Raw genomic sequence first — 12,138 nt, forward strand, 5'->3', positions numbered from 1 at the left:
GAGCAGAAAGTAGACAGAATCCAGAGACAGACCTCCCATCACACCATATGGCTTTCTGGACCTAGCTGAGTTTTGTGAGTGTGTGTGTGTGTGTGTGTGTGTGTGTGTATGTGTATGTGTTTAATATCTACAAGCTAGCAAATTCACTTTTCAACTTCCTTTAGTGTGAATGAGGGTAGTACTACAACTCAAAATGCAACCGCGATTGGTCAGTATAAAGGTGAACGCTTAGAAATTGTTACTATGTCATTATGTCTTAGACTTTATTTAGCCTGTTGCCATAAAGGGATTAATCTACACCAATAGTCTTCACTTTAGATGGGGAACATTTATAATCAAGGACCCCCCAGCCTCATCACACTGGTGGCCAGAGAAAAGGTATATAAAAAAATCCCAGGAAAGGAAAGCCCATCTTTGGTAGTGTGGCATCGTCTCTCTTTTGAAAAGAGTTATTTCTATTCTTGTTAATGACAAGCAGGTCTGCGTGTCTTTATGTGGGTAGAAGTATGTGAGTGGCAGGTGCCCACCCGGAGCGGGTGCCCCAGGCAGCTGTGCGTTGCCCACAGTGTGAGTACAGGAACACACTCAGGTGCTCTGGAAGAGCACTCTATACTCTTAACTGATGAGCTGTCGTTCCCGCCCCAGTGTGTTTCTTAAGGAGCTTGTTAAAGGGGAGAGCCTGAAAGTATTCTACAGCAGGCCTGGGAATCTGCATGCATTGTGAACACCACAGAGTTACTGAGGGGCCACTCACGCTGGCTGCTCGGGTGGGTCTAGGCCCTCCCAGCTCTTTCAGGGAAAATTGGAGATTCAGATGAAGCAGTGAAGGAATTCTCACAATTGGAAAATTTTCATAATGATTTAGGCAACCTAATAGGACTCTGAAGACCAAGAGAGAGTACAAGCAGCAATTCTGAAGCCAATTTGGCAAATTTTGAGGCGTTTAAGCACTAAAACTGGAAGAGTGTGGGCTCTGCATTTGGTCCACTCTGTGACTCTTTTCTAAAAATGGAAGCAATACAGAATAAAATCAAAAATTTGAAAATTAATTTCAAGCTTGTGTCCTCATCAATTTCATTGCGATAAATTGCAGTCACTTTGCAGAAGGTCACAGAATACAATCAACAAAGATGACCTTCGCGAACTCATCCCAGCTTTGAACAGAACAGTTATAATGAACACAATTCAGATAATTGTTGAGGAGCGTTTGCACTGGACTCCATAGCACACAAAAGACAGCGTGACGAAACGGAATCAATTGCCTCCTAAAGGGAACACCAGAGTTTACCAGAGAAAGAGCTGTCCTTGACTGTGACAGGCAGGGACATGATGCGAGGCTCATTGGGTCCTGCCTCAGACAGCAGGGCAATAATAAACCCATTTCCTGCTGTACAGCACATCTGCCTTTGCTGAGGATCAGTGGTTAAATAAGAGTCAATGCTGTGACTAAAGCATAGATATGCAGCCAGCTCTTGTGAAAATGGGTTCTCCAGGAGAACTGAGCTCATATACTATCAAATGCCTGTGGTATGAAATGGTCTGGCACCCTGAAACACGCAGAATGTCAGGCTCTGACTAGCAGCCTTGGGGACACTGAGAGAAAGACTGTCAAACAATTTTTCAAAGGGCTTACTTGCCAACAGAAACCCAGCTGAGAAAGGTTAACTGATCTCCCATGGCCTGAACGTGCATATGCCAGGCTATATAACTGAGCGACAATTTTCTTTTATTGTAAGCAAGGTGGCTCAGCAGCACCAAACGTGGTTCCTGGAATAATTGAAAGCTTCCCCTGGAAAGGCAAGAACTAGGAGAGTGGTGGTCATTGTTCCCCAAGTCCTGCTTTCACGTCAGTAAGCAGCTTTATGCGTTCCCGTCTATGATGTCAGTGAAACTCAGCGGCCACAGAGCCACACAACAGAACTTAATCTACAGGGTGGCCGCCTTGGACTCATGACAGCCCTTAGTCACTAGGACACAAAGAGCATCTTAGTGCGCAGAAAGGGACAACAGCAGGTCTGCTAAACAAAATCTAACTCATTTTGTAGTGGAGCTTTGTAAATGTCTTATGTGTTTGTTATAAGCTTATATTTATTTATAAATATATAACCTCTATTATCAGACGTTCACTATACCAGATTCTGATTTTTGTGTCATATCCTGCTAATTCACTCTTCCAATATCCACTCTTTCACTTCTGACTTAAAAGAACTATATTTTCTTTCTCTTCTGGTGATTTCTTGTAAGTTTATGCTGTATTTAGATTTTATACAGCGTACACATCTTCCCTCCCATTCCTTCTGGACTCCCCTTAGGACCTATTTTTTTCTTCTTTTATAAAATAATGAAGTTAATTTATTGAAAATTTTATACAACACGTTTTGATTATATTTGCCCCAATTTCTCCCCTAACTCCTTCCAGATTCCCTCCCCCATCCCTACTTCTGTGTCCTCTTTGTAATTTGTCTGTCTGGGTACCCCTGGATGTGGAATCATCCTCCAGATGTGCGGCTGACCCACCAGGGGCCACATCCTGCAAGGAAACTCACTCTCCCTTCCCCAGAAGCCACAACTGTGCATCCCCAGTCCGGGGTAAGGGCTTGTGGACTCCATTCCACAGAACTTGCATTTTTAACTAGACACACTGCTAGACATTTAAGAAGAATATCACCTTATTTTTTACTGATGGATAAAATCCATGGAGACTCTCCCAGGCAGGGAGGTTGTGAGTTAAAGTTACAAAGCAGAAGGGTAAACCACCCTATGTGGGCACACCCCACACTATTGTCTTCCTTTCTCTCCCAGCTGCTTTGATAAATTCTCTGTTAAAAGCAAATTACGGGAGGTGGCTTTAGTTGAGGTCATTGTTCAATGGTTCAGCCCACCAAGGCAGGAAAGTAAAGGAGGCAGGAGTTTGGAGCAGCTGGTCACATGATACCCAGAATAAGGGCCAGAAAGTCATGAATTCACACTGCTGCTCAGTTCCTCTTATTTCACTGTCTAGGATCCCAGTCAGGGGAATGGTGCCACCTAGAGTGGGCAGGTCTTCTCATCACAACTCACACAATCAAGATAATCCCCACAGGCATGCTCAGCGGCCTGTCTCTTCAGAGATTCTAGATTTTTATCAGCTTTACAATTAACACTAGCCACCAAAACCGTCAGCCTCTAGACTCTTTTTAACATGGTGAAAAAGAAGACACCTTTGACCACGCTTAATCCTCTGTTTCAAGTGGCAGAGCATACCGCTAATCTAAATAATCCATGTGCATTTCTTTGTCAATGTCAGGTGATGTAATCAACAATTAGGGTCAAATATTTGAATTAGTTTGCAACACCTAAACTGAGTGCACCAAAGACAGTAAGAAGAAACACAAAACCACACATTCAGTAGTAAACATTTTAGGGTGTCATTCAACTGGTAATAAATACAGGAACAAGATTTTCCTTTTATTAATCATTATAATTAATTATTATACTGTAAAGTATAATTTAGAGAGCCAAGTAGATCAATAATGAAGAAAGAATAAGCAATTGATACTATGTGTGATATTTACAGATTGTGATAGGTTTTCTGGAGAGCCTTACAACACTCATAATTATCAGAGTTAACAGACTCCTGTGACTTCACAGCTAATGTGCCGACAAACTGTGTACCCCCCCACATCTCTCTCTCTAAAATCTGTTTTTTGGTTACTGATATCTCTGTGTGACTCATTCACTGCTGACTGCTTATATTCAGTATTTTACTCCTGACCAAACAGAGACTTTGGTCTTTTAGCTTTCATGTACAACATAAAAAGAGAGACATCATAGAAAAGCTCCCAGGACAATAGAATATTATTAATGTGTTTTTGATGTTCGATGAATCCTTTAAAATCTGACTTCCATTCTACAATCTTGAAAAGTTATTAAAATATTTTAAATTAGACCAAGCAAAAAAAATTGAAAGCATCAGATTGTATTTAGTGCAAAGACTAAAGGAATATTAGATTGCTTTGATCATCCACGCAGAAGTTTGGCTTAGAATTGCTCTCTAATAAATAGAAATGTGTGGGTGATTAGTTGGTCAAAACTATTTTATTTCAGAAAATGTTCATTTTAAGTGTAGTATGAGGATTTTCCAGCTATCCCAGCTCTTCCCTTTAGGGAAACAGTGAAGCCCCATCTCCTTTGTAATCTCAGTGTTATACTTCTAATACTGTGGAATCCTTGCTTCTTCTTCAAATGCAAATGTCCATGGTTATGTTTATGTAAATTATTGGCACACAGTATTCGTCTAAGTGCCTGAGGCAGTGCGTAGTACTGGATTTAATCGGCATGATTTATTCTTGGCCTGCTCGGTCAGCTATGGCAGTTCTTATTTCTTCACATGAATCACAAATGCGAAAGGTTCTGAAATATTTAGAAAGATCGCTTTTCTGGCAAATATTTTTTTTCCTGTCACTCACATCTTTGCTACAACTGTATAGCTAATGAGATGACGTGATTAAAAAAAAAGCCTTACCCCTGTGACATCCATAACCTTAATGGCTGCAAGCTGTCCTGTTTTGACATGACGACCCTGAAAGAAAAAACAAACAAAACATTAGCTGTGATGAACAGTGCTAATTTTCTGTTCCAACCATGTAAAGATTAATGCCTGGATCTATGTTATAGTATGTTAAAACCAGACAGACAAAAACAAAGATAGACAACAGAAACACTTTGAAGATCTAATTCTAGTTAGTAATTATTTTTTTTAAAAAACATTGCCTATTGTGTCCTATTATGAATAGAAATGCTGGACAATTCCGTTTTCTTTCTATGAAAAGTACTGGATAAGGGCTTTGTGAGCAGCAGATTCTCGCAGAAGTAGAGAGCAGCCTGGATGGAGGAGACAAGTAAATCTCAGAATTTAAGAAACTTAAGAGACTTTTTTTTTTCAGTTCTTAAAACATTCTGCATTTTGGGCTAGGAATAGGGCTTAGTGGTAGAGTACTATTCCGGCATGCACAAGGCTTTGGGGTCAATCAACATGATTGAAAACAATAACCGCAACATCAACTGGCTATGACTGCCATTGTCAGCTGGCTGTGTTCAATGTGTGCAGCCAACACCCAGTGATGGAGAAGGGAAACACTTTCAACTTGTCATCCCCAGGAGCATCTGAAAATTTAGTTTCCACAGTGACAGAGGGGAACGGTACTACTGGGACTCGGCACCAAGGCTAGGGACTCCTAATTTCCAAGTTAGAACAGTTAAGGTCACAGGAAGCCACAACAAATACAGCGCTGTGGTGATGAGTCCCAGAGAGCTGTCAGAGTCATGGAAGTCTGAGGAATAGTGTCATGCTGTGCTGTCTTCAGAAAGAGACCCACAGTTAGCTTCAAAGACGGTTAACCACATCTGGAACAAGTTTTTCCTCTGAAGAACTGAAAGTCAGAAAGGCACCTATAGGCAAACACAAGGCATTGATTTTATATCATCCAACCAATCTATGTTAGAATTCTCTGAATGAGGCAAAGCAGTCCTTGCAGGTGGCCAACAGTGCTCCCCAAGGGCTGGTCTCCCTTGTGCAAAGCACCTTGATAGAGTCCCACTGGCTCTGACCTTGTGGCCCAACTGTGTGCAGTTCTCCAAACACTATTATTTTTAGCCTCTGGAATGGTCCATCTTCTAGGTCTTTGCCTTCCTGATCCTGCGATGCATCTACTTGTTTCTAGATTTAAAGTATTGCTTCTCTCCCTGTCAGTCAATTCGCACCCCTGTGCTACCACAAAGCAGCAAGTTCCATCCTTGCTTAGTGCACATTGTATCGGCATTCTACCTCTGGTCTCGCCTTCCTTTCTCTTCTCCCTGCCGTCATGTGCAGCACCAACCCTGAAAGCGACTCTAATGGCATCTCCTCTGCTCAGGACCTTGATCATCCAAGTCTAGACACTCTCTGAATCCCTTTCTCCCAACGTGGTACATCTGTCTATATAGAGTCTGAAACACTATGCACGAGATCTTTAACTCCTTCAGAAGCATGGACTCTTCTTGAAGCAAATGATTTGGTACAGGGGACCCCAACGTCTAATTAAAGAGTGGCAGCTGGGGTAGAATAAAGCCATTCTTCAGTGTGGCACTGTCTGCGGACAGAGGGGAGAACCATCCCTGTGAAATTTTTCACAGAAGACCCTGGCAAGGTCTTTGTTTGAAATCAATAAAATAACCCCTACTTTAAAAAGGAAGGGTATATGGTAGAGCTGACACACGACCAATGCAATGTTGGGATGACAGGTTGGGCTTACGTGAGTCTGCAAACGGAACGATGAACAGCCTGGGCTCAGGCTTCCTCACACTGGAGCAAGGAGGCTGCACTGTCAAACCCTGATGGTCAGCAAGGAGCACAAGGACCAGGAAGGACCCTGCTCAGCGCGAGCTGCCTTTGACGTCACTAGAGAGTGTCAAAGCGGGTTAGCATCCAGATTAAGGCAGACCTTCAGGCAATGGCTCTGAGTTATCCGACTTCAAGATCACTAACCGTCTGAGGCACAGTTAGGATTGAGGCACTTCTCAAGGAAGCCGTACCATAAAATCCAGAGTAAATTGATAAAAACATCACCATAATGCACACAAACAATCCTATTCTTTTAGGGATAAGGCCCAAGTCTCACAGCCAATGAGACCCCTATATCAGGACATGTTATCCTCTATCCCATTTCTGCCACCCAGCACCTGGGTTACAAATCCTACTGTTGAAATTCAAAAATGATTTTTGTTTTGTTTCCTTAAACATTGTGTGTATATATACATATGGTGTGTACATGTGTCTGACTATGTGTGTGTGTATGTGTGTGTGTGTGTGTGTTTGGATCCAGGCATGTATGTGTGTATATGTATGAGTGTGTGTATGTGGTGTGTGTATGTGTGTTTGTGTGTGTGTGTGTGTGTGTGTATGTGTGTGTGTATGAACTATCTCAATCAGGTGCTGGTCCTCACCTTCTCTCCCTTGTTTGAGACAAGGTCTCTCTCTTCTTTGGTCACTTTTTCATATGCCAAGCTAGTGGCCCTTGGGTCTTTACTTTTCATCTCGCTGTGAGAGCACTGGCTTTACATTTATGTTGATTAAAACTCAGGTTCTGTTGTTAGTGAGGCTGTGCCTTGCTCCTGAAGTCACCTCCCCAGCCCCTTGTTTTCTTTCTGAGTTTCAGGAAGCTCAGGCTGGACTTGAATTCATTATATAGCCAAGGATGCCCTTGAACTCACAATCCTCCTGCCTCTATATCATAAATGCTGTATGCTTGAATTACAAGATTTTTTTGAAAAAAAATCATATTTCACATAAGTTAAACATTGATCTGTTCATCTCTGCTTCACATGGATCTTGTTTTGTAACTTTCTAAAAATCTAGAGCCAGGAAAGTAGGCGGATCTCACTACCACAGGGGAATAGTGATGTGAAATTTCCACATTCCTACCAAAAACTTTAATATTTCTTTCTGCTCTTAAGAGTAACTAAAATACAAATATAGACATCATTTGAATCTGAATCTAGTTTGTAAGTCCAATGAAAAACAGAAAATTAAATTTCTACGAAATGAAAACAATCTTCTAAATGGAGACAAAAGAGTTAAATAAGACTCTTCACCCAAAAAAGAGATGTCAGTCTGAAACAACTGAGATATTTCTGAATAAAAGTATAAACTATTTTTTTCTGCTGAGATATTTCACAGTAACAAAAGTTAGTGAACAGACTAAAATCTAGAAAAAAAACGACTAAAATCCTGCTGCTAAAGAAAACGGTGTAGAAAAACTCTGTCCAAGAATGGATGAGGAAGGGCTTCTGGGAAAGCCAGGGGCCTATGGCATCAACGAAAGGATCTGAGTTCGAATGCAGACACTGGATCCAGGCACCCACAGAGGAAACCAGGCACGGCCGGGCATACCTCTAAGCCTGGCCCTGGGTTTACAGGACAGCAAAGACAGACAGGTGCCTGCAGTTGTTGGCCAGCCAGACAAACGGAATAAACGAACTCCATGCTGAGGGAAAGACCCTGTGTCAAAACTGATGAAGAGCTATGGAGGGTGAGATGCAACAATGACCTCGGGCTTACACAGTCACACACAAACTCTCTCTCCTCTCCTCTCCTCTCCTCTCCTCTCCTCTCCTCTCCTCTCCTCTCCTCTCCTCTCCTCTCCTCTCCTCTCCTTTCTCTCTCTCTCTCTCTCTCTCTCTCTCTCTCACACACACACACACACACACACACACACACAGACACACATAGGCAGGTGCACACAAGCACGCACAGCAGGGGAGCAGGTCTTTGGAGATCACAGGGGCTGGAGACTGTGGGTCAGTCAGTCACAAATTTACTCTGTCCCATTTCCACCTTTCTGCTCTGTCACTTTGATGTGAAGACCTGGGCGGATTCTCGTTCCATATGAAAGAGTCAATACCAAGACAAAACGCGACCCACCCAAGCATGCTCAGACTTTCCTTTGTTTCCTCCATAAAATAACTGCAAGAGACAAACATCCATTTCCTCAGAAAAGACTGTGGTAGCGTCACCTCTGTGATGTTACTTTCTGAAAAACAGCAAGCCAGCTGTGGAGCCCCTAGCCTGAGGCTAGCCTGGCAGAGAGTGCTTTCATTTCTAGGTCACCAAAACGCATTTTTTTCCCCCAATGAAGCACACATGGCAGATCAGACGGTCTCTGGGTCATCTCATCCTCCCATTCAGGGCTGCACACTCTTTTGAATTAGCTTCGAGAAGATCATCCCTCTTTTAAGGAAAAGTTCTTCAATTTCCCAGTTGCAAATGAATACACCGTCTTTGTGTTTCCACCGCTTTCTATGCTAACACCTGCTGATCCCAAACGGTATTGTTCTTTTCTTTTCTTTTTTTTGAATATGCATTTCCAGAATAATGAAGATAAGTTAGGTCAAACAAATAAAGGACTGAGAGTGCTGCTCGGTGGCAGAACAATTTCCCAGAATGCACAAGGCCCTAGGTCCATACTAACCACCAAGGAGGAGAGATGTGTAGAACACATAGGAATGGCAAGTGTTGCTTCATGTACCAATTCAGGTTATATCTGTTTATACCTGCCCGTCTGCCTGTCTGCCCATCAGTCACTGCTGCCACAGTATACCATCTAGAGCAGTGGTTCTCAGCCTTCCTGATGCTGGGACCCTGTAATACAGTTCCTCATGTTGTGGTGACATCAAAACATAAAATTATTTCATTGTTACTTCATAACTGCAATCTTGCTATTGTTATGAATCATCATGTAAATATCTAATATGCAGGGCACCTGATATGTGACTCCTGTGAAAGGGTCATTTAAGCCTCAAAGGGCTTGCTATCCATGGGTTGGGAACAGCTGATCCGGAGTCTCCACCACAAACTGAAGCCCCAGGAAGCTGTCCCTCACAGTCTCGCTGAGAATGGCCCTCAGCTGAAGGGGTCACCCCACTTAGAGTCATGCTCCCACCTGGAGACAACTGGAAGATGATGACGGCTTGGAACAGAGTGGAAGTATTAGAATACAAGTGCCGGACAGGGGTCTAGAGACATGCAGAAGGCTAAAGGACCTGGGAGAGAGCCAGGGACAGATTTCTTTCAAGCCTTCTGTAGTGTGTGATGGAGAAGAGACTCTTCTGCACTAACTAGCACATTAGGTGAAGATGCCGGGTAAGACGAGTGTCTTCCCGTTGTTGGTACCACTCACACTCCACACCAGTCCCCTTTGGTCCCCTGGATTTCTGTCTAGCCACAAATGTATGGGACTGGGTGATAGGGAGAGGCTTCAGGCAGTGGCCGTGATTGCTTTGCTTGGAGAGAAGGTAAAGTGGATTTAAGCCAAGTTCTTCAAAACTCCCCACAGAGGAGATCTCAGGAAATCTCTGCAGATCTCAGGGAAGTAGCAATGATCTACCCTCCACATGTCATAGTGAGGACAAGGGCACACTCCGGCCCCAACTCTGGTTAAGATGAAGCCTTGGTTATGACACCTGTCAGTCTCATCCTCAAGATGTCTGGGCGTTCTCCTCAAGAATACCATTGTCCCTAGATGAAAACATGCCTTTAGAGGGGTGGAGAGATGGCTCGCTGGGTGAGAGCACTGGATGCTCTTCCAGAGGTCCTGGATCAGTTTCCAGCACCCACATGGGGACCCACAACCATCAGTAACTCCAGTTAAGGAGATCTGGTGCCCTTTTCTGGCTTTCAGGGCCACTGTATGCACATGGTACATAGCCTCAAACAACTATACACATAGAAACAAAAATGATAAATCCTGGAGGGAGGTTATAGAAGAGAATTCTATGGAATGATTCCAAAAACCTTAAACTCATAAAAACTCGTGGAATACTCTCGGCTCAGCGTCTACTGCCTACTACTACCTAGAAAACCGGCTACCTAGGTTTTCTCCAGATCAAGACAACCTCTGTTTCTTTGGTTATCATGTGACTCTCACCGGTGACTTCAAAAGCTCTGCTTGGCAAATCTGCAGAAGTGTGACCTGACTCTTGATGGTTCCCAGCCCGTGAGACAGTAAACAAAGCTCTAGACCAGAAGACCTGTCAATGTGAGATGGCCCTCTACCTTAGCACCACACACTGCCAATCCTCTGCCCAGGCCTTCCAAGGTTCTAAGGCGATTCAGGACTGGGCCCACCGAGTGTCAAGACTTGCTCTTAGACTCCATGTGAGGAACAAGACATTGCCTCCCTTGTCTTGGTTGGAAACTAGGACACCTCAGTTTTTATGGCTGCCAGTATGGCTCAGTTTATAAATCAAAATGGATGCTTCAAGGGAGACAAATCAGTCATGAGTTTTTTTTTGCAGACAATGGTTAATGTTTGCAGATTCTGTGGCAGGGAGCCCAATGTCTGTGCCCGGGAATGGCAGACACAGCTGAACTGGCAGCAGTAACAAGGCAGACAAGCTGCAGGATGAGGAGGACACAGGAGGCAGCAGAACCAGTCTCTGGGTCCTGCCTGCAGCCAAGAACACACTCCCCATCACCTCCTCTCCATCCCTCCTAAAAAAGCAGAGAAGCAAGTGTTTTCCTGGCTTCTGTCTAATGCAACTCATGGAATGCCCCCCATCTGTAATCCTCCTATGCTCACTCGGGGAGAACGAACCCCCTCAAGGTAGAGTTCAAAAGATAAGGACAGTGAACTCTCTGGGCAACTCTGGCTTCCCCACTTCCTGCCCTGCTGCCACGCAATCATCTTTCCTATTCCCAGTCAAAAGTGGTACCTAGAGGACAGAAATGGCATTGGGGACCTAGAATTCAGCCCAAGAAGAACTTTGTCAAATATGGAAAAGAAAGACCTTACGGTAACTCACGGAAAACAGAAACTGTCCCATATATGTAAAAACTGTCATTTAAAAATAAAAATGTCTATTAAAATATTTACTAAATATTAACATTATTAATACACTAAATATTAATTGTTAAAACTCATAAGTTCAGGATAACAACAATAGTGAACAGGAGGAAGCCCAGTGGAAATCAGTCCCACATGGAGAACTCTAGGCAGTCAGGGAGTGCTGAAGTGGGAGACACAGTCTTCCCAAGGGAAGAGCACACTAACTGGTTCTCCAATACCAAGTGGTCAGCCCCAGAAACAGACACACATGTAAGAGTATACAGTTATATTTAAGAGTGGGTTATATTTAAGAACGTACATGTATATACATACATGCATGCAAGAACTAATGAGCAAAGAGGCCATGAATTTGAAAGGGAGCAAAGAAGAATGTATGAGAGTGTTTGGAGGAAGGAAAGGGAAGGGAGAAATTATATAATTATATTATAATCTCAATTTTTTTAAAAAAAATACCTTAAAAGTTCAGACCCCACTGTTGGCTTTTTGCTGTTGGTTTGGGTTTCTGCTATGTATGATGGGACAGAATGTGAACACTGGTGAAATTAGTGTCTGAAAAGTTGTTTCAAGGTAGAAGATATGGTGAGTATAGAGAGCTGGACGACTCCCTAAGATAAAGAATCCTTGGTGTTGTCTGCCAAAAGCATTGTGGGAAGCCTGTAGAGCTCGACCTGGAGCGAGCATGTGAGGTACACAAGAACCACCATGCGCTCTGGAGACCCTAATGCCCTAATGCCTGTGGGCCTTATAGTCCGACACCCTAGAGAGGAAAGTTCCT

At 43.3% G+C, this 12,138-nt stretch overlaps 1 protein-coding gene across 7 annotated transcripts in view; it reads right to left on the reverse strand.

Annotated features, from left to right (window-relative positions):
• Window positions 1-12,138, reverse strand: part of Tnik (TRAF2 and NCK interacting kinase) — a 401,320-nt gene that overhangs the window by 169,712 nt on the left and 219,470 nt on the right. For all 7 annotated transcript variants that reach the window (XM_048452645.3, XM_048452644.3, XM_085682322.2 and 4 more), the window contains exon 3: window positions 4,505-4,561. In XM_048452645.3, coding sequence (XP_048308602.1) covers window positions 4,505-4,561 — 57 coding nt within the window. The remainder of the gene's footprint in view (window positions 1-4,504; window positions 4,562-12,138) is intronic.

The sequence above is a fragment of the Myodes glareolus genome, chromosome 20, assembly GCF_982192425.1.
Source record: "Myodes glareolus chromosome 20, mMyoGla1.1, whole genome shotgun sequence".
Lineage (NCBI taxonomy): Eukaryota > Metazoa > Chordata > Mammalia > Rodentia > Cricetidae > Myodes > Myodes glareolus.